Source organism: Plasmopara halstedii, assembly GCF_900000015.1.
Source record: "Plasmopara halstedii genome assembly, contig: Scaffold_2904, whole genome shotgun sequence".
NCBI classification, from domain to species: domain Eukaryota; phylum Oomycota; class Peronosporomycetes; order Peronosporales; family Peronosporaceae; genus Plasmopara; species Plasmopara halstedii.
In genome coordinates, this window is record NW_020189809.1 from 87,369 (window position 1) to 111,226 (window position 23,858).

Sequence of the window (23,858 nt, forward strand, 5' to 3'; positions counted from 1 at the left end):
AATCCACACGATAGGTGAACATCTGTAGACACGATGGGACGGCCCTGTAGAATTGCAATCGGTAACATTGAACATAACATTGAACATAACATATTGCGTACATTACATAGAACATAACATAGTACATACGTTACAGTCTACGAATTGATGACCATTTCGCGCATCGTATAATATCCAATTTTATAGACCGAATTCGATGCCCGCCAGTTTGTCAACAATACGAAACGGGGATATTCTTTTTCTAGTGTTGAAGACGGATACTTGTAGGATGAGGGTACTCAATGAACAAGCACAATATGTCAGAAATACTAATTATGATCTTAAATTGCTCCTGTATCCGAAGAGAGCACACACATATAGATAACTGAATGGCTCTTTAAGTGCTCCTGTATCCGATAAGAGCATTCCATTTAGACATCTGAATGGCTATACGTATAGAATGTGAGCAAGACATTCGACCATTCGCATTTGCTAAGACTTGCAGCCTATTGGCATCATCCTATCTCTGCATATTTGAATAATGACCAAGCACCGCTGATGTCCTACTCTTTGCTAAAAGAGATGAGGTCCACTAAATCAGAGCAAGCCAGACGCAACCAGTTGTGATTCTGGGCACGCTAGGAATGAATCCAAAAAGACCTTCGGCGGTTGGCAGAAGTACAAATGCTCTAAAGGCGCCCTTCCAACCACCCATAGTGATGAAGCCAAACCTTTTGGACATTCTCATGAATCTAGAAAAGCTAATAAAAATCCTTACTTATATGCTGTCAGCACTCTACGAGGGAGGCTGAGGGCACCGAAGCATGCCACGCCTTTGACATCATTTACACCTATGCACATAAGTACTCACCTTTTTGTGCATTCTGGGTCACCTGTGCATAGCGCACACTAAGCCGTCGTCATTGGTTAGCCTAAATTTCCTCTTAAGAAGGTATAATATGCATGATGCCGAACACTAGATTTGAGGGCATTGCGTATCAAAAGTATCGGTCTCAAATTAACAATTCAAAGCTCAAAGCGATTGGCAGAAATCGTTGTTTTCAACGAAGAAAAAGAGAAAGTATTACATTCCTGTTGAATATTTGTTATTCCAAGATAAGCATTTATAACATTATAAAATACACATTTTGTATTTTGTGTAAAACATCTAGAATATTTAAATAGCTAGCAATACAGGCAGCAAATCTCTACGCGACTGTGGCTCGTCGATACCTGATTCGTCGTACAAGAGCAAAGACTTTGCCGATAGTACTATTTTCAGGGCGGCGTCTGATCCAACACTGCCAGCCACTGCTAGCGTCGCAATTTACATTATTACGCATGGGGCACAGCACTGTGCATTGTTATTGACTTCATCCTCCGCTGTCTTTGAAGCAATCTTCGTCGTTACTGTCGACCGCGTGATTTGTTGGTTATTATTGACCATTGGATATTTTAACTCTGTCGATGCAGTAGTATTTGGAGCAATTGGATCGGAAGCTTCTGCTTGGGGTATCGACAAACGCGCCATCGAATTAGCGTTCGGAACCACAGGATTAATAGCGTCAGCATGTGACAGCGAGAGTCTTGCTATAGCAGCAGCATTTGGAACTACCGGATTCTGCGTCTCGCCATAAGATAGTGAATAGGATGAGCGATGACCACCCGAGTCGGATGACGCATTCCGATGACGTCGACCGCCATAGTCACTTGAGACATCGCTCTCAGCGTCCAGATGTTCGCTACGCAAGCTAAAGACCTCGGAAGGCGTGCCCTCAGGACGGCGCTGACGTACTTGTAAGCCCTTAACCCATCGCTCAGCATCGTCCTGACTGTCAGCTTTAAGCAGATAGGATTGCTCGCCAATGGCAATGAAAAACTCCAATTTGTCTTCGTCCGTGGGTACAAAATCGATAGTTTGTGTTCTCCAAAGATCGATGCATGCCAAAAGTTTTTCGCTTTCTCGACTCTGACATCATTGACCATTAAAATCGCATCAATACTGAAGCATTGACAGATAATTCGTACCTTGTAGTACGTCAAGTAGTGCGTTGTAGCCTCGAAGTAGCGGCGCTGCCATCGATCGTGGCGCGACTTTTTGCGTAGATAACCTGCCAGTATTCCGATCTTGTAAGTCTTTGTGGTGAAATAAGACAAGAAATGTGCAGCATTCTACCTTTAAGCTCTACGAGATCCATAGCGCCTGTACCGCGACGATACAAGTGAAATATAGAAATGCCGACAAATCAGAGATTGGAGCTGAAATTTGTACACCACATATACACCAAGCCATAAGGACCGATTGATGCGTGATGGACACTGAGGTAGAGAAGTAAGTGACTGTAACTAAATAGAAGCTGTATGATATTCGATATCCTGGATGCATGTTATAGTCTACGTTGTTGTGCTACTACGTAGTAGCAAGTCGGCAACATCTTTGGCTGAGGTGAGGCAGCTATCGAAATAAGAGCCAAGAAAGCTGTCGCCAGCCACGATAATTGGTGGGTTTCTGTTAAGCAAAAGGTACGATGAAGGACTGTTTGCTTCGATTTCGTTTGGATCTTTATACGGCATCGAGACTTGAGAGATTCTACGTACACATAGCATTGTCGTGATTAGTCGACAACATATAAGATTTTATCAGCACGACAAAGATACCGCCAACGATGCAGACGCGCATGTTGCTCGGTCGGAAGCGATGGCATAATGTTCCGCAACGCTTCAGTGATCATGGCAAGGATCTCATCGTTGTTGCGAGTATCATCCATATATGTGGACCCAAAAGTCACTGATGTATGCACGAGAAGTACAGGAAACATTGACTTGCTTGTCTGCTTTTTGAGGTGGTCCCAACACATGAATCGAATGGTGTCGCTTTCGTCTCGAAGAACATACTTGGCCGTCCATCCCAGATTTTGCACGAATGAATTCGCCTTTTGTTCAAATACATAAGCCGCAGCAAAGCGTTGCGAAAATTTCACATCCTCAAGAGCACGTCGAATCGCTGGTGCGATGCAAAGCGAGCAACTTTTGTCCAAAATTGGCAAAACCTGTCGAAAGCACAACATCATGTCAATCAACGCCCCATACGCTAAATTTAAGACAAAGTCCTCACATTCGGAATAGGGCACGTAAGAACCAGTGCATTGACAATCTCCTGCTCCCCATCACTTGTAGTTACTTGGATATGTTTATCATCCAGCAATTGAAAAGATGTGTCGATAGCTTCGTCTCCGAATCTGATCACCAAACATAAACGGAAAAAACATCATCATCCATCGCGTCTCATCTATGTCAACAAAATCACCTGTTCACCTTCCAATAAATGTTCTACTACAGCTCGAAATCCCTTACCATCGGGACAAACCCAATGCATCTTGGCAGATCCTTTGTATGGATCCTGTGCAATTGCACTCTCGGCAAATGGCACTAAGTAGCCGCTCTGCATCAACTTTTGGCGACATTTTTCATTATGTGCAGATTTTGGCGTCCAATATTGTGCTCCCATGTCCACATGAATCTCACGTTGCTTTGGGAACGACCTAACCCACAAGTCAGTCTTGCATATTCTCTGAGCCTCTCCGACACGAAATTGTACCTGGACATAACGCGCCCACCTAAAAGACTATTGCGTTCCCAAACTATGATTTCTGATGCATATCCTGCCGTAATTTTGGCCTCTTGCATCAGTCGTGCCAGAGCAGCGCCCGTCAAGCCACCCCCGACGATCAGCGTCTTGCCCATACTTATCAGTAATTTTCTCGGAATATATACACTATGACTCAATCACATTGCATCAAAATCTATTTACAGCCAACAGAAAGCTTAGACCTCATCGTCCAGGTGCAAACCGTACGTTCCGAGAACTTCACTTGTGTGATGACGCACACGGATGCAAAGCTGGCGACGGCGCTTGACGCTATCGACATAAATGCAAGCTTTTCGATAACGCGACCAAAGTCTGTTTTTCAGCTGGCTAGTGCCCACACCACAGGTAGTGGACGCTTTGTGTTACCAGACGTAGCGCTGCGCAAAGTGGTCAAGAAGCCAATATTTGAGGTGCAGCAACTTTTAATTACACGATATGTATCTTTACGATTGATGCTGTCTTGCCACAGAATTTTGATGACGCAGCATATCATGTGAAGCCGCCGACCCAGATGTTGCGCTTTATCGATGGTTTACGCTATCACAAACCGACACCTGAGGAAAGCGAAGCATTAAATTTGAGCAGCTCAACGGAGAGAATTTACCTTCATGTGCTGAATGACGTACGTACATAACGACATTAATACTTGGACAAAAGGACGAGAGAAAATGGTTTAGTGTTGTTAATTGATCTGGCAGATTTTGTTGATGTGTGGCGCGCGAAAGGGTGCTCGCTTCAGCTCGCAAGATGTAAATAAATTGAGGATAATTGCAGAAGGACTAGACGCCAGGTACAAAGAACTGGATGGGACCTTTCGATCTCTACCAGCAGAAGTGATGAGGTATCGCCTCTTTGAGGTTAAAAGACTCGAGGATGATCCGTCGCACTTTGAGTTTCTGTCGAACCGAAGTCGCAAGAGTTTGGTGGGGCTTGAGCTTCTGGATCCTGAGGACCAAGTAAGGCGGCAAGCTTTTCATTTTCAGTGGCTTGCGAGGCAGTATGTAGTGATATTTGCACAGCTGAAGACTGCAATGCAGCAAATTCGCAAACGAGTACAAAACGATATGGCTGCTTTGGGATCGATATCTGCTCCTACTCTAGCAGACATTAACGATGCAGGTTGGTTGAAAACCGATTTTTCTTTCCAGAATGACAATATTCACGATTTCTTACGACCTTTTTCCGATTATGTTTGTTGGGTGCAGTAGAAGCTGAGTTCGAGGCGAAAACACATCGACCATTCCCAATGTTTCTTTATATTCTCATCCAGAAATATCATCGTGAGCTACGCAATCAATGCACCCCTTGGACAGTAAATTCCAAGGATCCGCCCGTGGACTCAATTGCACACTTTTCCCTTTATTTATCCAACGTCCTGCTCCAGCCGATACCCATGACGTCTGTTGAGCTATTTAGTATCCAAGAGTTGCTGCAAATTATGTAAGCAAATCGAGTCTCAAGTAGAATCTTTTTTAATTAAACTGACTTTAAATTGTGGCCATATTACAGCAAAGCAGAGTTTCAAGTGGACTACCGCTTGATGATTCTCGTGGTGACAAAGGTAGTACAAGCTGACGGTCAAGTGCTTGTAAATACCTCGTCTCCATCAAATCCATATAACGTCTTTAATGGATTGAACGACCTTAAGTGTCGGTCGAACTCGTACCGACGACAAAATGTCGTCCGTGTCCTTACGCAAAAAACCTTGGGCTCCTTACTTTTTGCTTTTCTTACTACAGTTCGTGAGCTTAGACTGGTTCCGCACGAGAAAGAGCTTTTATATAGCGGAAAAGAGACGAAGAAGGTATATCTATAGGGAAAGAGTGTAATAAACAAGTTATCTTTTTAATAGTATAAGTTGGTAAAATATGATGAAATTGCACTTTTATAGAATTGGATATCATAGTAGATTCGAAAAACTGTGTAGCCAAGTTGTACGTAAACTAGGCTTTGCAGTGACCTTTCTACAGTATGATGCGAATTGATAAGTAGTAAAGAACAAGAAGCTTTGCTCGGGTCTACGTTGCCTTATATTGTCAACGCTTGGATGTGATCCATAGAAATTGAACAGCACGCACTGTCGTCTTTGGTCTCGTTACTTATGTTGACAGGTACAAGCAACGACAGGCACATTAAAAGTACAGTAAAGGAGTTGAAGAGTTCAAACTATACTTCAAATACGTGTGGAAACATTACAGGATACGAAGAGCTTGGGATTTGAGTATGCCTGACTTTGTTAGCTAAGACAAGTAATGGCATGTAATAGGTAGCAGTGATTTATTGCTTTTGTAATGGTGAAAGATTGAAAATCTCTTTTAAAAGAGCGCAAAACACCGGATTCTGTAAATCATGCGCTGCATTTTGCGGGTCACGACGAAACGAAATGAGGAGAAAATAAGCATATCTGGAAGTATTGCATATGTTTTGCTTACTGGATGTTAACTTGACAACGACAGCACCCACATCTTTAGGTCTCTGTTATATATTACATCTGTTTTATTTGTTATAGCAAAGATAAAACTATCCACACAATGAATTACTTGGAATTTATTGAGGCCTTTCTGTCGCATCTCCTGAAGGTGCATGAAACCTCCAACATATCTAAAAAGTCGGTTGTGGCGTGCGTAATTAAAATTTACATTTTAAGCTGTAGGTATGCATTGATACCTTCAATACCGACGACAGACTTAAAATCCGACCTCGACAGTCGCCCTGCATTCATTCACTCCTGAACCACTTAGTGATATGTGTAAATTATGCTTCAATCTTCTCACTGATCAACTTATGTCGCGTCATAAAGTGACAGAAAAATTAGGGTAAAAATTGGCAAAAGTACTAAAAACTTGTGCATTGTCGGGAACTCACCAAGCGCTGCATTGCCAAACAAGCCATACATTCCAATCTTTCTGGACTTGCTTAACAGTTTTTTTGTTTTCCATATACAGAAGTTAGGAGACAGTTCGTTACAATCTGACTCATAGACTGGGCATCAATCTCTTGCTTTTACCATTTTTTTCATGTTAAATATTTATTTACAAAACAGTATATCCGATAACAGTAGTGCAGTCAACGTATTTTCTATTGTGCAAAACTTTTATAGATATCGGATTTAAAGGGTATTGGATTCTAGGATTTGTATTGCATGGTTGTGGGTAGTAGTCACGCACTACTCGATGCGATCGAGTATAGCGGCGACTGACTGACTCCTTTACACAATAACGGCCCGTCCGGCAGAGTCACGAAAGCGCTTAAGCATCTTCCCATTCAGTACGCAACCGCAAGAGGCATCACCGAGGCGGCCAGCACAGTGTCCAATCGACAATGGATGTAGGTGCAGAGGTGGACGTGCAGTTAGGACCACAGAAATGGCAACGTGCTAAGATTATTGACCGCTATGTAAATCCCGTCGATGCGTCTGGTGCTGTGATTGTCGTCAGGTTTGAAGATGGTAGCGTGGTTGAACGAGGTGTTTCTTCCGACGTGAATGAGGATGGACCCGACGTGCGATTAATCTCTCCTGGTCAGGGTCAGCACTTTGATGTGGATGATCTCACGCAACTCATTGAGCTAGATGAGACGACAATTTTATCAGCACTTGACACACGCTTTACCAACAATAAGATCTACACAAACACCGGAGCCATTTTACTAGCGGTAAATCCATTTCAAAAGATTCCAAATATTTACAGCAAAGACACGATGGCTAAGTATCTACTGTCGTTTGAGTCAAGAAGCTCTACTATGCAGAATAGAGGCAACGACCGTATGCCTCCACATATCTATAAAGTGGCTGGAGAGGCATATAAAGCCATGATGCTTGGACTAAATGGTGTTATGAGTGATCAGAGCATTCTTGTGAGTGGAGAAAGTGGCAGTGGAAAAACAGAGAGCACGAAATTTCTTATGGAATACTTAGCGCAAGCAGGAGTGACGCATGTTGCATCCACTGTAATTAGTAAAACTCCACAAGGTATTGCAGCTAAGGTCCTACAAACGAATATTCTGCTAGAATCTTTTGGAAACGCGCGCACATTACGCAACGACAATTCAAGTCGATTCGGCAAATTCATCAAGCTTCACTTTACCAGTGGTGGTCGACTTACAGGTGCCAGTATTCAAACGTATTTGCTTGAGAAAGTGCGGCTTGTTTCGCAGTCAAAAGGCGAACGAAATTATCATATTTTTTATGAAATGGCGGTTGGCGCAAAAGCTGATGATCGAAAGCGCTGGTTTCTGGACCCACCAAAGGGTCACTTGATGCCTTCTGGAGACCACGGCGATGTCTTAGAAGCCTCACGCCAATTTTTGCATTATCGATATTTGAACCAAAGCGAATGTTATCAGCGAAATGATGGTGTTAAGGACCCTGAGATGTTTCAGCGTGTCATGGAAGCTATGGATATTGTTGGCTTTACACTGACAGAACGTGCTGGGATTTTTGACACAATCGCAGCACTCATGCACATCGGAAATTTGTCGTTTGAGCACGATGAGAATTGTGATAGGGTAGGGCAGTCACCGGGACCTGGACAAGGCAAATCAGACCTGGCACCGAGCTGCATCTGGTCACGCGACGCAGCAGCCACACTGCTGGCTGTGGACGCGACAAAACTCGAGTTAGCTCTGAGTGTGCGACGAATTCGTGCTGGTACCGACTTTGTGCGAATGAAACTTTCTGCAGCTCAGGCTAACAACGCCCGCGACGCATTGGCCAAAGCCCTGTACGGACGTTTGTTTAGTTGGATGGTGACAAAGATCAATCATTTTCTTCGAATGGATGACAGTGAAAAAGCTAAAGGTGGACTTCATTTTATTGGCATTCTCGACATTTTCGGGTTTGAAGTGTTTCCAAAAAACTCATTTGAACAGCTTTGTATAAATTTTGCTAACGAGACTTTACAGCAACAGTTTAACGACTATGTATTTAAAGCTGAACAGCGCGAGTACGAATCGCAGGGTGTTGACTGGAAATACATTGAGTTCTGCGATAATCAAGACTGCGTTAATCTCATCTCGCAGCGACCAACGGGTATTCTTTCACTTATTGACGAAGAATGTGTCATGCCGAAAGGAAGTGACACGACATTGGCTTCCAAGCTTTACCGTGCGTGTGACAGCCATCCTCGGTTTGAAGCTTCTCGTATTCAACGTGCGAGTGGTTTATTCACAATTGTACACTACGCAGGTCACGTGGAATATTCGTCGGATGGGTTCTTGGAAAAAAATAAAGACGTTCTTCACCAAGAGGCAGTGGACATGCTTGCCTATTCCACACGAGAGGACAGCTTTACTCGCATTTTGTGCGAAGGTATAGGCGGCTCAAGGGAGCGCTTAAAGTCATCTCCACGTCAACGTGCACAAACTAGCAAAAACCGAGGAGCAAGTGTCGGACTCCAGTTTAAAGAGCAGTTGACGACCTTACTGGAAACGCTGCACCGGACTAATCCGCACTACGTTCGATGTTTGAAGCCTAATGATGTCTGTAAGGCTGGGATTTACGAGCGTGATCGTGTGTTGAATCAGTTGCGGTGCAATGGTGTGATGGAGGCTGTTCGGGTGGCTAGAGCAGGATATCCAATTCGTCTACCGCTTGATGTCTTTGTTGCCCGTTATTTCAGTTTAAAAACGTCGACAGTTGCACGTCAACAGCAGAAAAGCTCATTTGGCGTGCCTAATCTCGACTTGAACGATGACATGGCAGTCATTAGCAAGGAAGCCAAGGAGCTTCTGTACGGTCTGCTGGAAATTATCCCTAAAGAGAACGATGCAAACCCTCAAGGCGCGTGTGAACGACCTGATCAAGGTCAATTCGCAACAAAATGCAGCTCCGTGGGCATTCAGATGGGATATACGAAAATTTTTATGAAAAAACCGACCTATGAGTTTCTCGAAAATACGCGTACGCAGCGCTTACATCGACACATGGTTAAGATCTTTCATGCTGTCTTGTGTGTAACCGCCCGTGTGCGTTATTTGCGCTACCTTCGTGCTATCCAAGTACTTCAGCTTCGATTTCGTTTCAAAAAGCTTCGAAAACTGCATCGTCGGCGCCAGATTCTATTAATTCGTAGAAAGAATGCAGGCAAAGTGCAGGGATTTGTGCGAACAGTGGTGCAGCGGAAAAAGTTTGTGCGCTTTCTTGCTGTTGTGCGAATGCTGCAATGTCGTTTCAGGTTTCGGCGAAAATTGCAGGCAGAGGAAACTGCTCGAAAGAAAAAGCCTGGAGATCTCAAGCATCAGCAGCAACGAACGCAACCCATTTCTAAGTATACCGAAAGCTCCACGGCTTCTTCGAATTCATCATCTTTGCGGTCCGTGACATCGCACTCGAATGATATTGAAGGTTCTGGAATATCAGACGTATCGTCAAACTACTCGGACGATGTATTTACATATAACTCTGACTTTCCAAGGCATAATCTCAATACTGTCGACGAACAGAGCAGTCAATTGATGCCTCGTGCGTCTCACCGCATCTCAATTCGAAAATCTCAGTCGATTAACTCAATTACTCCTATGGGCGGATTCCGAGCATCGCAGATGCACAATACCCATGGTAGCCAAGGACAAATGATTCCAACTCCAAAATCCAAGTCGCGGATACCGTCCCGCAAGTCGTCATTCCGAAACACACGATCCTCTCGGGCAGTAGCTCTCCCCCGACTTGATGTGATTCAGCACACGTCATGGGTGAACGATGAAGACCGGTTTAGCTGTCATATTTGTAACAAGCGTTTTAATATGTTTAAACGCAAACATCACTGTAGAGCATGCGGTGAAGTCATCTGCAATAGCTGCTCGCTGTATCATCGTATCCAGTCCCGATCCCTGCGTGTTTGTGTGTCGTGCGTTGCGTTCCATTCGCTTGACAGTCCCACAGCGGCTGGTTCGACAGGATTTCTGCGCTCAGGTGGCGATAGTCTTCATTCATTGAACTCGAGTCGAAAAACGTCCAATGGCTCCGCTGCAGATCGCAATCGAAGTAGCACGCTCAGTAGCGGCGTGTGGCTAAATCCATGGCCTGAACCGCCGTACCCAGTGGACGAGGATGAACGTTTGACTGTCTTACGAGAGCTCAATATCCGTGAGCTTGGTTCGTCGGGCAAATTCAACATGTATTGTGAAGTTGCAGCCAAGACCATGAAGTGCCCGATCGCTTACGTGAGCATCATCGAAGACGAAGAACAGCATCTGGTGGCCAACATTGGCATGGCCCATACAACGTTGCCTCGTGAATTATCTTTCTGCGCACATACAATTTGTCAGCCAAGTGTGTTAGTGGTGCTGGATACCAAGAACGACGAACGCTTTCGTGAGAACCCTATGGTTAAAGGTGAAAAGGGAGCTGTTAAGATTCGATACTATGCTGGAGCGACCATATTTTCGCGTGACGGCCACGCACTCGGAACGGTAGCCGTACTGGACACAAAGCCTAGACGAGAAGCAGATCAAGAACACATTGGCATGTTGCAGCACCTAAGCTTTCTGGCGAGCGAAAAGATGACGCAAAGCACCATTCAAGAAGATAGTGATAGCGAATTTCTATAAGCTACTTCAAGAGGAGACATTACTGTTGACATAAACGCGTATTTTGAATTTCTTTATCAATACTTCAAATCAAATTGCGTGTTCCATGAGACTGCAGCCCTGAAAGGATACCGACGGAAACAATACACTTACGTAAGTCGATTTTAATTGAAGGCTTTTCCACTACAGCTCTTAAACGTCGACTTCGAACGTCTGTCTTACGTATGGCTACTAAATCTAATGCTGCTTTGCTCCGGCTTCCACTGGCCGGTTGGCTGTTTGTTTCTCGCGAATATTATTTTCGAGCTGACGGCTGCTGCTTATCATGTCCTCGATACCAGCAATGCACTTCTTGATGGATTCTAAATAACGACTTTCAGGTGTTGATGAGTCTGACGCACTAAAGGTCGAGTTCCTTTCTCCTTCTTTAAGAGCCAATAGATCAAGGTCTGCGACAGACTTGAACATTACACGCTTTAAATTTTGAGAGTTCAATGACTTGCTGAGTGACCGCGCCTTCATTTGTTTCAAAGGCGACGACGGGGCCGATAGCGCATAATCTCGTTGTTCAGCATCTTCCGCCGCGGGATTGATGAAAGACTGAGGATCCGGACGATGGGCAGATACATCCAGTCCAATATGCTCCTCTGCAGCTGGCTCTTCCTCATCCGTAAGTGAACCCTGCGACCGTTTTATCTTGTCTGACGGATGCGAAATGATCAACTGGTTTTCCTCCTCTTCCGCTCCCGCAGTCAAGTTGGAGATCTCGCCTACCAATTCCGACGTGGGTTCTGTGTGAGATGTGCTACGTTGTCTAAAGCTAATTCTGCTATCGACAATTCGATCTTTCTCCTCATTTGGAGCGTAATCACCCACCTGCAACAACTTCATCAGCCGTTCCTTACTGTGGGACGTCAAAGGACGAGTGCACACCTGCTGCATATATTCATTAAGCAGCACTTGACGAGCTTCAACTGTTTCTTGTCGCAATGAAGCTTTACGACTCCACCAAATCTTCGGTGGCATTTTCACTGAAAGACGTGAAGCATCAGGTGCTAGCTTAAGAAACTTGTCAAAGTGCGAGAATCGACGGTAACGAATAAGTCGGTGGTAGCACCGACCCTTATAGTTAACGGATGTTCTATAGACAGTGTAAGCTCGCGGCGTGTCCGGATGGCACGTCTGAGAGCCGATGACAGCTACGCGCAATTGACCGGCCATACTGCAGTAACTGTCTGATGAAAATGAAGAGTGGCTTGAGCCCCACAAGCAGCCCACACAACTTGCAAAGATGTCGCGCAACACGGTGATTCAATTGATTAAAAACAATTTTAGTTTGAGCCCTTCGTCGCAAATGGCAGAATGCTGTTAATGGGATGGTACAGGCTTCAAATGATGCTTTCCTTTTTAACGTTACCGCCTAAAGTACTGATATTGGTTATGCTGTAACAAATCTTATATACTTTGGTGCCGTGACTCTCACAATACGACAATCAATAGTCTATTCACTTGCGGGGAAAATTCTGAAACCAGGCTCTTCTACTCTCGAATTAGCAGGTTAGAGCCGGTATTACAAGTAGCCTTTCAATCCATGCAGATGTTAATCACATATATCAGTACAATCCAAGTCGCAGAGCAGAGATGTCTCATCTGACCTCAAATATAGGTTCATATTAAAAGTAAGCCTCGATTGTGTCGCTATTGCTGACATTGCAGTGTTTGCCAACATGCTAACGGTAAGAGGCAATCCAGAAAGCTCTGCAGCTGGAGCAAACGGACATCTGTCATCCACTAAGGACTGAATTCCTGTGATTTCTTTAATATTTATTACAGCCATGTGTCTATTTTCTACTGATTTAGGATTATTTGCTGGCTTTTACTCGTTAAATGCCTATCAGTCCGTTATATTGAAGGTGGTTTTACCTTTTCTGACGTCCGCGACAATATAGTCGCACAAGTGTTAGAACTATCAGCATATACGCCATGGCTTGAAATGTACTAGCATCTTGGATCATCAACCCTCGTATGAGATTTGAGCAACAAAATTCACAGTGTTGAGTCATCTTTAGCCCATTATGCAAGGTTGGACAAGCTTTCCTTGATAACTACGCAGAATTGCGGAGGAGCTACTACAATGCAAAAGATGAGCAATGATCCTCACTCGTATTCAACAAGGTACAAAAAACTTAACGACTATTCTGGCTCAGACCAAGATCTAGTCGCTCATGATGGTTGTGTTGACGGTCTATCAGGCTTAACGAATGCAGATCCGCCGTTTTCGCTTCATGACAACCAAATCAAAAATTAAAAAATTATTACTTTCTTGTCTGACTCACCAGAGTAAATGAAATCTGCAGCTCTAGTGGCTCGGCGAGGTAATTCTGTATTTGGGTTAGTAGATGCCGGAGCATTTTGTGTAGCACGCACACTTCTAGTGATAAACTTCCGAGACTGTTGATTTGTAGATAAGTAAGTTATTTTGCAACAGAAATGGATAAAATATTCAGTAAGAAACTACAAATAACAAAATATGATTTACTGCATAGCGAGCGGCTAGATCTACGGTACTTTTCTTCCCGAAGCACCATTTCCCTCATCCGTACGAGTGCTTATCATCATACTTCATCGAAGTATCATGATTTTTTACTTCTAAGCTTGACTCTGAGTTGTGAGGAACAATAGTTGAAAGGCGTGCATTTACCATTATCCGGTGTGTAACCCGTCAGTCCCCCTCCATCAAAATGTGTATAAGGCATGGGTTTTAATCATCTTGTCTTTGATGGCTTTATGCTACAGTGAGCATTCCAAGCAGCCTCTGCGCCGGGGGGGGGTCTTCTCCCACCACTGCTCCTAACAGTGCCTGCTCTTATTAGCGTAATCTGTATCGTGGGTTGTTTCTCTTAAGCGCCAAAATGGCTTAACAAACCTCTGAGAAATGCACCACCATCGCGGCCGGCATCTTCGCCATCACCAAGAGTTATATTGAGCAATTTAAAAAGGGCTAGACATTCTCCTCGCTCTCTCCGTTCTCTTCACAAGCTGCGCACCCCGTGCATATGTTCTGTGAAATGAAAGCTCGCCGCGGAACTGACAAACCAAACCTGCTCAGTACCCATCTGCAATATATAGATTTTTCACAACTTTTGCAGGCCAATCAAGTCGTGTTTTCGATCTTTCGATCCATCGAAATTGCCCGCCGTGGCTTGGCGGGATCTTAGATACTTATTGATGCCTTACTCGCAGTCGCTCCACGAGTGCTTTCTGAACATAAGATAATTGCTTCTTGGGGGTTCACATGCGCATGGAGTAGCAGTGGTCAGACACCGCTGCCAGCACTGGCAAAAGAGCTGAAAAGTATCGTTTTCAATGCGCACATTAGGTGGACAAGGCATGTCGCCTCATCTATTTCGCAGCTTTACTAACCAGCTTTAGTGTCAGACTGGATATCGTTTCATGGCTGACTTTGCTACGTACAAAGTATGACGTGACTGTCAAGCTACATACTTTCCACCTCAAACTCATGCTGTCAACAGCTCTGCTCATCTCCATTAGTTGTTGATGCAGCCCCTAGCCAAGCTTCAATATTGAAACAGCGGTAAACATTAGCCCACTTGAGCGCTCGACAAGCCACCCAGAAGGCAGCAACTCCGCTCGACGACTTGAAGTGAGCTTTGTTCAGTGTGGCAGACGAGTGTTTCATGATGACGCCCCAGGTATTCGACCCTTCTTTTAATCAGCGCCTAGCTCGTGACCTATGGCGGAAAGTGCTATGACATCCCGCCCTACTGCAAGCGCAAAAGTCTTAGTGACAGTCAACCAGATCGTGAGATTATTTTTGTTCCATAAAAATGTACCCTCCGCGCCGTAGGAAAGGCTCTAAACACAAGCATTCCTTTCAGACCACCATTTCTTACAGCAACTGTTTGTGGTTGGACCAGCAGTTGCTGGGAAATACGTGCCCTCAATTGGGAATGTATCTGCGGAACTAGACGCTAAAAGGGGCAATCCCTCTTCGTGGCCATCTGTACTGTTGAGGTCGGTGATAATGACGCGATAAACAATACCGTTGCACAACCGAGGTACCATCAAAATAAAGGATGTAAAAACGTCCTAGTCGAAGGAGATCATTTTTATACTCCTCGCGTCAATGAATCCAGGCGGAAACACTGTGGGATAAGGTCGATCCGATTACGATCTCACGAATTCGCTTAAATAGCTAATCAGCTTTTCGGAACGAAATATCTGGATTGCAGATAGTGTCGGGGAGTGATGTGGGAGCGATGTGTCAGCATCTTCGATACTTTTGAGACAAGTTCAACAAAAAGATCTTCTATTCGGTCGTTGAACTATGAAATCACTAGACGAAAGAGCGTACCAGCGACCACTCTCTTTTTTCTGGGCATGCAATGTTCGACTAATTCGCATTGAGACAATCATTAGAACAACTGGGTCATTCTTTCAGGTCGGTGCGGTTGCTAGGTTGTCCTCCTCAGCAATGCGTCGTCCATGCAAATTGCAAACTTTTACTTGTCAGTCGCGCATACGTCATGGTACGCAGCTCCTTTTCATTAGCTATTTAATTCTTCCTAGATGTTTAGATCTGTCGAGATTAATAGCTAATGATGCGCCGGCACCCTTGAATGTCGACTCACATCAGCACACAGTTGATCAAGCAATCACAGGCATCACAAACAACGTATATTGGTTTCGAGTGTTTGGCAGCAAAGATCAGAACCTCCTTGTGGAGTCGCGTAGATGATATCAAAGTTCTGTGGTGGTCAATATTTTATGACCACTTCACGTCTTTTGGTACTTATTGAAATAAAGAAAGCGCTAATCCTGATAGTTTTTTGTGTACTTGTAACGGTAGTAAGTGAGCAATACCCATACTATGATTTTGTAGGAACTGACCAAGCACATGAAGACGGGCTCGACCAAGTATAAAAACTACCACAGCACTGAATCTCGAAAATGAAACATTCTTCAATATTCGCATACACAACTAGTGATTTTTCATATCGTAACATACATGCCGCCGCCTTCTCATCAGCCCTCGCTAGAGCGTTTTTTTAACCCAAGAGCATACCCAATTATTACCGTGTCATCCCACAGGAGTGGTAACCAAAGAACGCCCACGGCACACCTGGATTCTGTCGAGACCAACTGTATATATGAGCTCATTTAGCAGAATTAGCTGTGCCGAGTAATGACTTTAACTACAGTAGAGCTGCCTGAATGTTTTGCTATCGAAGTGACAAATCAAAGTGTGCGCTATTATTGCGGGTTAGGAGTTATGGCTGGAAGCCATCGTTCCTACTTCCATCCTATGTTTATACTGTATATATCTGGCTAGTCACTTCACTGTATCATATGCAATATAAAAGCTGACTGCATAGTGGGGGGCGTTTTTTGGGAAGGACAAGTCCAGGTGAACCTCGAATACCCGCTTACAATGACAAGTCGAAATTAGCTTAAGTGTTGAGTTGGCAAATACCATAAACATGCCCAATCAATTGGATTCTCCTCGCTAAACGACTAAGCCAATCTGCTGCTTTGGCTAGTGTGGCGATTGATAATCTTCAATATGCAGAACATAGTCCAAACACGAGGCGCGGCACATCAAACTTCAACACCGAGGACAGAATGTCGGACAATTCGTGTTCATCCTCGCAAACATAACGGATTCTTCGCGATACGGTCGTCATATTGGAGACAAGTGCTACCAATTAAAACGAGATTGTCGTGCACTTCTCACCTAAGAATCTTTTGACGTTAACGAGTCCGGTATTCAGTTTGGTCTGGTGAGCTGAACTCATACTTTTTTAACTATATTTATAGTCTATTTTTCTTAGGCTGCAGTACCAGTACTCTGGTACCTCTGAGCTTTGAAACGTATGTGTTGTTCCTTATGGTTACCGAAATCTCATATGAGCCAAAGGCTAATGAAGCAAGAGAAGGAGAAAATCAGGAGACTTGGTCTAGGCAAAATAAGGGATGAGAACATTTATTTGACTTGTGTGTCCTACGACATTGCCGATACCATATTATCCAAAGAGAGACCCTAAAACGGGTCGCGATGCTTATATGGCTGCAACAATCTCCCGACTTGCTGCGGTTCCAAAAAGATCTTTCAAAGTAATCTGAGCTGTTTTGTGCTCTATGTCGGGGCTTCTTAGCAGCGCATCAGCAACATTAAGTGTTGAGAGCTCAAGTCCTTCACTTATAACTCCTCGTAGTCTTAAAGTTTGATGCTGTTGTGATCCGTCTCATGACATTTAAACGATTGAATAAATTAGAACTAGAGAAGTTTAGAGGCACGACTAATCAGCCACGGTATAATCTGCTTTACAGTTTGAGATACGTATGCAGCGTGCTACATGGGAAATGCTGGGCTTAACTACGACAATTTATCGTGTTCAAAGTAAGTATGAGAAACACACCCAAATATAATCAATTTTAACTTTGATTTTTTGTTTCCGTCTTTATGATACAACTGGAGCGATGTGGAGCCCTAGTACCGCATTGTTCGCGCTTCTAACGCTCATTATCTCTGTGTCTGTGTGCATCTTCTTGCTCATTTGGCTATTTGGTCCTGGAATTGATCGGAGAAATACACGACGATGGCTTCCGCATGCTGCTTCACATCAGGAATTTCTGCTCGCTCACGTACGAATCGGAAACGAGGAGTCGGGGTTTTTTGAGCGACCGAGACCTAATGGAGAGACTATTCGGTTATTCTATCGTATTTGGCTGCCGAAACATCTAGAAAGTGCGAAGGACGCCAGAGCTATCGTTATTATGCTACATGGTGTAAACTCGCACAGTGCCCGCAACAATAAATTTATGGTGGAGGTGCTCCAACATAGCTTTTTAGTAGCTGGTATGGACCATGAAGGTATGGGCCGCAGCGATGGAAGGCACGGCTATTTTTCTAGTGTAGATGTTTTGGTGGACGACGCCATTGCATTTGTAGAACTTATAAAGAATATGTATTCGCACAAGAAGGTTTTCTTGCTTGGCGCGTACGTAGCTACAGCTGTTGAAAGGGGTGAAGTGTATTAATTGTGCGTTGATATGTATCTGCTAGGTCGCTAGGTGGACTGATAATTCTTCATGCGCTTAGTAAATGCGGTCCGAAGCTAGTTGATGGCGCCGTTATTCTATGCCCACCAACGGAAATTCATAAGGCATCGCGGCCGTCGTATCTGATGGAACTTATCGGTCGATTGCTGCAAGAGTATGCGCCTAAACTTCCATTGGTAAAAGCAAATAACGGCAATAACAGTTCTCCGGAAGTGGCGGCGATTGCCAACGCAGACAAGTTGTCGGATCCACTGTATTATCCGGGAAAAATGCGGGTTGGCACAGGCCTTGCATTGCTTAAGGGGATCACTAGCATCCAGGACAAATTGCACTTAATCGAGACACCATACTTGCTACAGCACGGCACAGCGGACCGAGTTTGTAACGTCACAGGCTCGGCAGCACTTTACGTCAAGACGCGTAGCATTGACAAAACATTTAAGACGTATGAAGGAGGACATCACGACTTGGCTAGTGAACCACCTCGTATTCGCGATGCTGTCGTACACGATCTTGTAACTTGGCTAGTAGATCATTCCAAGCGTTAGGTAGTAAGAGGATAGAAAAATCGGAGGCATCCCTACTACAGAATTGTTATGGTGACGGCATTTCACTTTTACATGCATGATTGATCGTAATAAATGTAATGGTAACTAGAACTTGTAGCCAATTAAGCTATCTGAATCACATATTTACTTACCGTCAATCTTGCCATCCATAGCGTCCACGATAATGACTTTCCTGGCCATATACTTGTGCAGAAATTTGCGGCCGAAGGGAATGTACGACACACTGTACCAAACCATGCTTACAAACTGCAGGAGCAGGAGCACGAGGACAGAAAACCAATGACGGGGCCAAAACATAGCCACAATAAGGGTTAGTGCCAGTGAAGCTAGCCAGGCACGACCCGACAAGCTTCGCTTACGCGAGAGCATCCGCTTGGTCAGACGGTCTTGGCCCATGATGAAAATGAGGCTGCAGAAGGTGGCGATGTTGCTGAGTGAATAGAAAAGCGCATAAGAGCGCACGTGGTGCACGCCTGTAAGCAACATCAAGGTGGCGACAAAGACAAAAAAGCCGCTAAGCACGTAGCATCCGACAGCACCCAATGCACGCTGATTGAGCGTGAGCTGGTCAAGTTCATCGCCAATGTCGTCCAGCAGGCCGTCCTCCTCATCACTGTCTGTATCACTTGAGTCCTTACGGCGAGATCTCGAACTTTTATTCTTGTTCTTGTCTATATTAACGTCGATGTAGAAAGCATCCTTAGCCGACGTCTTGAAGGCATTGGTGGCAGTCGCAGAGGCTTCCTTGCCTTGTTTCGTAACTTTATCAATACTCTCTTGTGCTTTTTTGCTGGTCTTTTTAAGCTCCTTTCGTGTCTTCTCGGCAATATCATCAAGCTTATCGCTAGTCCTCTTAAGTTCCTTTCGTGTCTTCTTGGCGATATCATCAAGCTTGTCGCTGGCCTTCTTACTCTGTTCCTTTAGATGGTCCATCACGGCGATCTTCTCTGGGCTGAGGTAAATCAGAAATTGATTCAAAGGTCCACCTACAAATTTACAAAACCAGGTGAAATTTCGGCAAGGAGAACGTATTTAATTTAAAAATTCTTTGCGCTGAAGAATTATTAATTTACAAGCAAAATAAATTACTTTCAACAACTTTATTTTACCTCATTCATAGAGAAAATTAAAGGCAAAGTATGCATATTCCTGCATACAGACATGTGGGCGGCCATGTCAACAGCCATGTCAGTGACCAGTAGCAAATTGCCCCGGTGGCTGATTACGGCCATAAATCCAAGTGCGCAGAGAAACATACGCCGGTAAGGTGCAAAAAGTTGTTTTGTTTGAAAATTTGCTATGTTGATTCAGTAAGGTACTCCTCATGGAGAAACAGCGGAAGGTCTATCCATCCGAAGCTCTACTTCACGAGTTTGACTTTTGTAAGCGAAGTCAATACTGGGCGCTGAAAAGTATTTATGAGTGGATAAGGTAAAGATTGGATAATTGCTGTCGATGGGCGCTCAATAAAGTGCATCGGTGTAAAGTGCTTGGTCTGGACTGTGGTCCACGAACTACTGGAGATCCATATTGCGATGGTAATCTTCTCTAGTTCCCGTAACCAAATTCCCAAAAGATGTCAGGTAGTCCCACTAACTCGATCTAGGTCTCGATCCAGCCGGATAATTGATTCGGCGTGCCACGCTATTTCCCCCCAGCATAATGCAACATAGCACACTAACGTGCTCAAGTTAATTTGTCCTCGCAATAACATTCATAGACCCGAATGGTCATGATTTTTAGTTGCATGAAGTCGTTTTTGTAGTCGTAGTTGTAGCGAAGATAAAGTTATAGTCGTATGCATAGTCATGGTCACGGCCAAATGAATGTAGTGAATCGAATCAGTTTTAGCGACCAAGTCCATTTCCATATCCGATCTACACGTTGTATGTAGTTGTAAAGAGCTTGATATTGTGCTGATCAGTGCTGTAAGCTGAGGCTTTGTTGTCCTTAAAGCAGTTTCTGTAATATTGCGGTTGTGCAACTCTAGGTACGCTCTAGCATGGTTACATAAGAAACCCGCCGAAGTTTCAGTATTGCACAGCGTCTTGTTTTGATGTAGCCATAGGGCGCCAAGAACAAAACATCTAATGATGCTGAGTACCACTTGTATAGCAAAGTTCCCATAGAGTAGGCGTAAGTAGACTGAAATCCAATCGAGATTCTCTTCAATGAGCTCTTCGAGAGGCTCAAGATAATAAATTCTTGATAGCGAGCCACATGACAATCCCAAAACTAGTGTTTGGCGTCTTTGACGTCTGTATACCCAAGTATACAGGTGGTTGACATGTTGACTTCCGTTCTCCTTCCAGACTTGTACCTGCATTATGTTATGGTCGGGACTTTAAATTCCAACAAATGGAAGGATGCAACGATACCATGTATACTCTGCTGCTGTCCCACATGTGGATTCTTCGCCTGGCTTTGCGAAACTGAGCCACTCGCCTGTCACTATAACACCGGATATTGCCCTGGGATCGGTTTTTGATTTAGTGTTTCCATCGCCGTCGGACAAGCCATGTAGTACCACACCAGTTGGTGTGTAATCTAACCAGCTCACCGCGGCCTAACTGCATCAAGGTCGGCCAGATCACGGGCTCTTGCAGTAAGCCCTGGTACAGTGCCTGATGATGCACATGAATAAAAGGTGATACAGTACTCAAAATATGGAATACTTGATCACAATGGCGGCAAGTCTATCGAGCCAGGAACGCCTTTTCCATGTGACCTAGCTATCGACACTCAGGTCTCGTCCGCGTTAAGCTACTCATCACCGGTACACCCCAACTACTATAAAGCTGTAGTTGTGGACGGTTGTGATATCTCGTTACCACCGGATGTTGATCTGTGTATTGGCGAGTCAAAAGAATGTGAGGAGACCCACAGTTTTACAACCGACACGTCTCCGCTCCCTATGTCCTCAATTGTCGCACTCAAACAAGCACGCCGGATGCCTCTCAAAGTCAGCGGAGCTCGACAACATTATCGCTAAAATCATCGCGACCTTCACATCGAATGAAGATGTGTTGGCAACTATTTAAGCGCAACCTGCGTACTTTCGTCAGCTATTCAAGATCTCTCTTCAACGGCAGCAGCAATAGTGACATATCATGCAATCTATCGCACTATTTGTGCACTACCGATTTCGACTGAACAACCGGTAGACTTTTTGTACCACTTACGCTCTCGTTTTGGTGACAAGCTGCCTAATTCTGGTGCGCTACTCAAAGCATTTTTTTGGAAGAAGGGGCACTGGATGCAGCTTTTTATTGCGCAATAAGCGACTTATTCTTGATGATCTTCGCGCCGTCGTTCTACGTTGATCCATTGAAGGTACAAGCGCTGCTTCGGCAACAGCTGGCTTCAAAGAGGATTCGACATTATCCATATTTGTTGTGAAGCCGTCTTGTTTTGATGTACATCGCGCATACAGATGTTGCTGAACATCTTCGTGATCACGTTACCACGACTTCATATGTTTCCACGGCGCATGAGTACCTCAGCGACCTGGAGTTATCCACTACGGTTAAGACCGCGTTATCATATTTCAAACGCCCTCAACACTTAGAGACTTGGGCCTAAATAAAACTTCGCTCAGCACAAATGGGGTGAACAAAGCCTCACTCACTATGTATCAGCTGGTTGCGTCTGAAGAGACAAAACTCACTATGGCGATTCTATGCATACCAACGAGTACTTTGTTCACGTAGCGGACGCTGGACCACGCTGCTTTTGGGCTGATTTCACGTCCCAACATTTAACGGGCGGCATGGAGTGGGACTTGTGTTGTCGTATTTCTTACCATTCGGCTAGGTTGTTGATCTCACGGCTAGCGTCTACAGTATAGAATCACGCATGCATTACTTATTACTTTGAGCAACTCTTGGAGGCGATTAAGTGTACTTATACGTAGTGTATGCACCTGATGAACCCATATTTCGTGGAAGTTTTTTCGAGCTCTTCCTGTTCACTTCGAGGCAATATGCCGCAAAGTGGATGCGGTTGACAATACATAGTTGTAGTCAAGTTCAACATTACTATACATGATTGCCTGGGCCAGACAGCTGTGGGTCGGCGTCATCTGAGACAAGGTCGGGACGAAGTTGACGATTGGCTCGAAAAACTGGGTTTAGTTGATACCTAGTAAACGGGAAATGACCAAGATTCAAAGACGGGCTCACCTATCCCTACTATACAAGTCCGGTGATCGCACGGTACCTGACAACTAAAGACCCCTTACTCTTTTCAATCACGACGCCAAACTGGGGCCAAAAGTCCTACAGTGGCCCTTGGGTCAAGTTCTACAGTTTATCATCTTCGAAGACCAAAGTGGTTTTGTTTCAGGGTGGTCTATCCGTCACTCAATACTTCGCTTTCAATATTTGCAGGAAATCTGCAAACCAGAGTTTCCGGATACTCGTCAATCTTACCAAGCAATAAATAATGCCTGACCTGCTTTGGGTATGGTGCTTCACCACTTCGGATTTGTTGCGACTTTCCGTGTATGGGTGAAGACTTTTTACAAAGAGCAACTCCTCAGTCTTCTATTTAATGGCTACTTTAATGAACCCCCCCCCTTTACTAGGCGTAGGTGTTAGACAATAAGAACCTTTATCACCTGGTCTCTTTGTTGTATAAATCGAGCCAATGTTAGACTTTCTCCTCGCGAAGCTATCTTCGAAAGGCGTACCTGCAGACGACACAGAAATGCCCCATCTGTTACTGGCCTGGACAGTTGTCTAATCTCGACGACACCGATGGGATTCTTGGTCTCGTTTAAGACTGTGCGGATAATGCTGATTTACGGCTCAATGTTGCAAAAAAAAATCATGCCGTTTTTGCATCATATATCCAATCATAAGCTCGCAGAATTACGAAGGCGAAGTGTTGTCACCGTGGAAAACAGCACGGCTACTTGGTGTAATACAAGGAGCAACTGTTACACCTGAACAACGATATAGCGTGGTAAAAACGATGATACAGGATAGGAGTATTCTTTTGAGTTATCGTGAAAGAACGCCATGAGGAAAGGTTGTAATACTGCGAAGTGT

General features: G+C 44.4%; 9 protein-coding genes across 9 annotated transcripts; 3 read left to right on the top strand and 6 right to left on the bottom strand.

The window, feature by feature from the left end:
- Positions 1–137: 137 nt before the first annotated feature.
- On the bottom strand, positions 138–405 carry PHALS_05461 (uncharacterized protein; the record flags this gene model as incomplete). The annotated part of the gene is made up of 2 exons (XM_024719006.1): positions 138–260; positions 355–405. The coding sequence occupies 2 exons, from the start codon at positions 403–405 to the stop codon at positions 138–140; spliced, it is 174 nt and encodes a 57-aa protein (XP_024584347.1).
- A 901-nt stretch (positions 406–1,306) lies between these two features.
- PHALS_05462 (hypothetical protein L915_07894) lies at positions 1,307–2,177 on the bottom strand (the record flags this gene model as incomplete). Its single annotated transcript, XM_024719007.1, has 3 exons — positions 1,307–1,948; positions 2,008–2,090; positions 2,156–2,177. 3 exons carry the CDS (start codon positions 2,175–2,177, stop codon positions 1,307–1,309), a joined length of 747 nt encoding a protein of 248 aa, XP_024584348.1.
- A 196-nt stretch (positions 2,178–2,373) lies between these two features.
- Positions 2,374–3,723, bottom strand: PHALS_05463 (uncharacterized protein; the record flags this gene model as incomplete). Its single annotated transcript, XM_024719008.1, has 5 exons — positions 2,374–2,569; positions 2,638–3,029; positions 3,095–3,204; positions 3,295–3,521; positions 3,578–3,723. The coding sequence occupies 5 exons, from the start codon at positions 3,721–3,723 to the stop codon at positions 2,374–2,376; spliced, it is 1,071 nt and encodes a 356-aa protein (XP_024584349.1).
- Positions 3,724–3,858: 135 nt separating this feature from the next.
- Positions 3,859–5,444, top strand: PHALS_05464 (uncharacterized protein; the record flags this gene model as incomplete). Its single annotated transcript, XM_024719009.1, has 5 exons — positions 3,859–4,038; positions 4,098–4,250; positions 4,327–4,747; positions 4,834–5,068; positions 5,138–5,444. 5 exons carry the CDS (start codon positions 3,859–3,861, stop codon positions 5,442–5,444), a joined length of 1,296 nt encoding a protein of 431 aa, XP_024584350.1.
- A 1,505-nt stretch (positions 5,445–6,949) lies between these two features.
- PHALS_05465 (myosin-like protein) lies at positions 6,950–11,176 on the top strand (the record flags this gene model as incomplete). The annotated part of the gene is made up of 1 exon (XM_024719010.1): positions 6,950–11,176. One exon carries the CDS (start codon positions 6,950–6,952, stop codon positions 11,174–11,176), a length of 4,227 nt encoding a protein of 1,408 aa, XP_024584351.1.
- A 216-nt stretch (positions 11,177–11,392) lies between these two features.
- Positions 11,393–12,376, bottom strand: PHALS_05466 (Phox homologous domain; the record flags this gene model as incomplete). The annotated part of the gene is made up of 1 exon (XM_024719011.1): positions 11,393–12,376. The coding sequence occupies one exon, from the start codon at positions 12,374–12,376 to the stop codon at positions 11,393–11,395; it is 984 nt and encodes a 327-aa protein (XP_024584352.1).
- Positions 12,377–14,884: 2,508 nt separating this feature from the next.
- On the bottom strand, positions 14,885–15,241 carry PHALS_05467 (uncharacterized protein; the record flags this gene model as incomplete). The annotated part of the gene is made up of 2 exons (XM_024719012.1): positions 14,885–14,937; positions 15,070–15,241. 2 exons carry the CDS (start codon positions 15,239–15,241, stop codon positions 14,885–14,887), a joined length of 225 nt encoding a protein of 74 aa, XP_024584353.1.
- A 2,415-nt stretch (positions 15,242–17,656) lies between these two features.
- Positions 17,657–18,786, top strand: PHALS_05468 (phosphatidylinositol 3kinase tor2; the record flags this gene model as incomplete). Its single annotated transcript, XM_024719014.1, has 2 exons — positions 17,657–18,177; positions 18,243–18,786. The coding sequence occupies 2 exons, from the start codon at positions 17,657–17,659 to the stop codon at positions 18,784–18,786; spliced, it is 1,065 nt and encodes a 354-aa protein (XP_024584354.1).
- Positions 18,787–18,930: 144 nt separating this feature from the next.
- PHALS_05469 (membrane protein involved in er to golgi) lies at positions 18,931–19,740 on the bottom strand (the record flags this gene model as incomplete). The annotated part of the gene is made up of 1 exon (XM_024719015.1): positions 18,931–19,740. One exon carries the CDS (start codon positions 19,738–19,740, stop codon positions 18,931–18,933), a length of 810 nt encoding a protein of 269 aa, XP_024584355.1.
- Between the last annotated feature and the right edge of the window lie 4,118 nt (positions 19,741–23,858).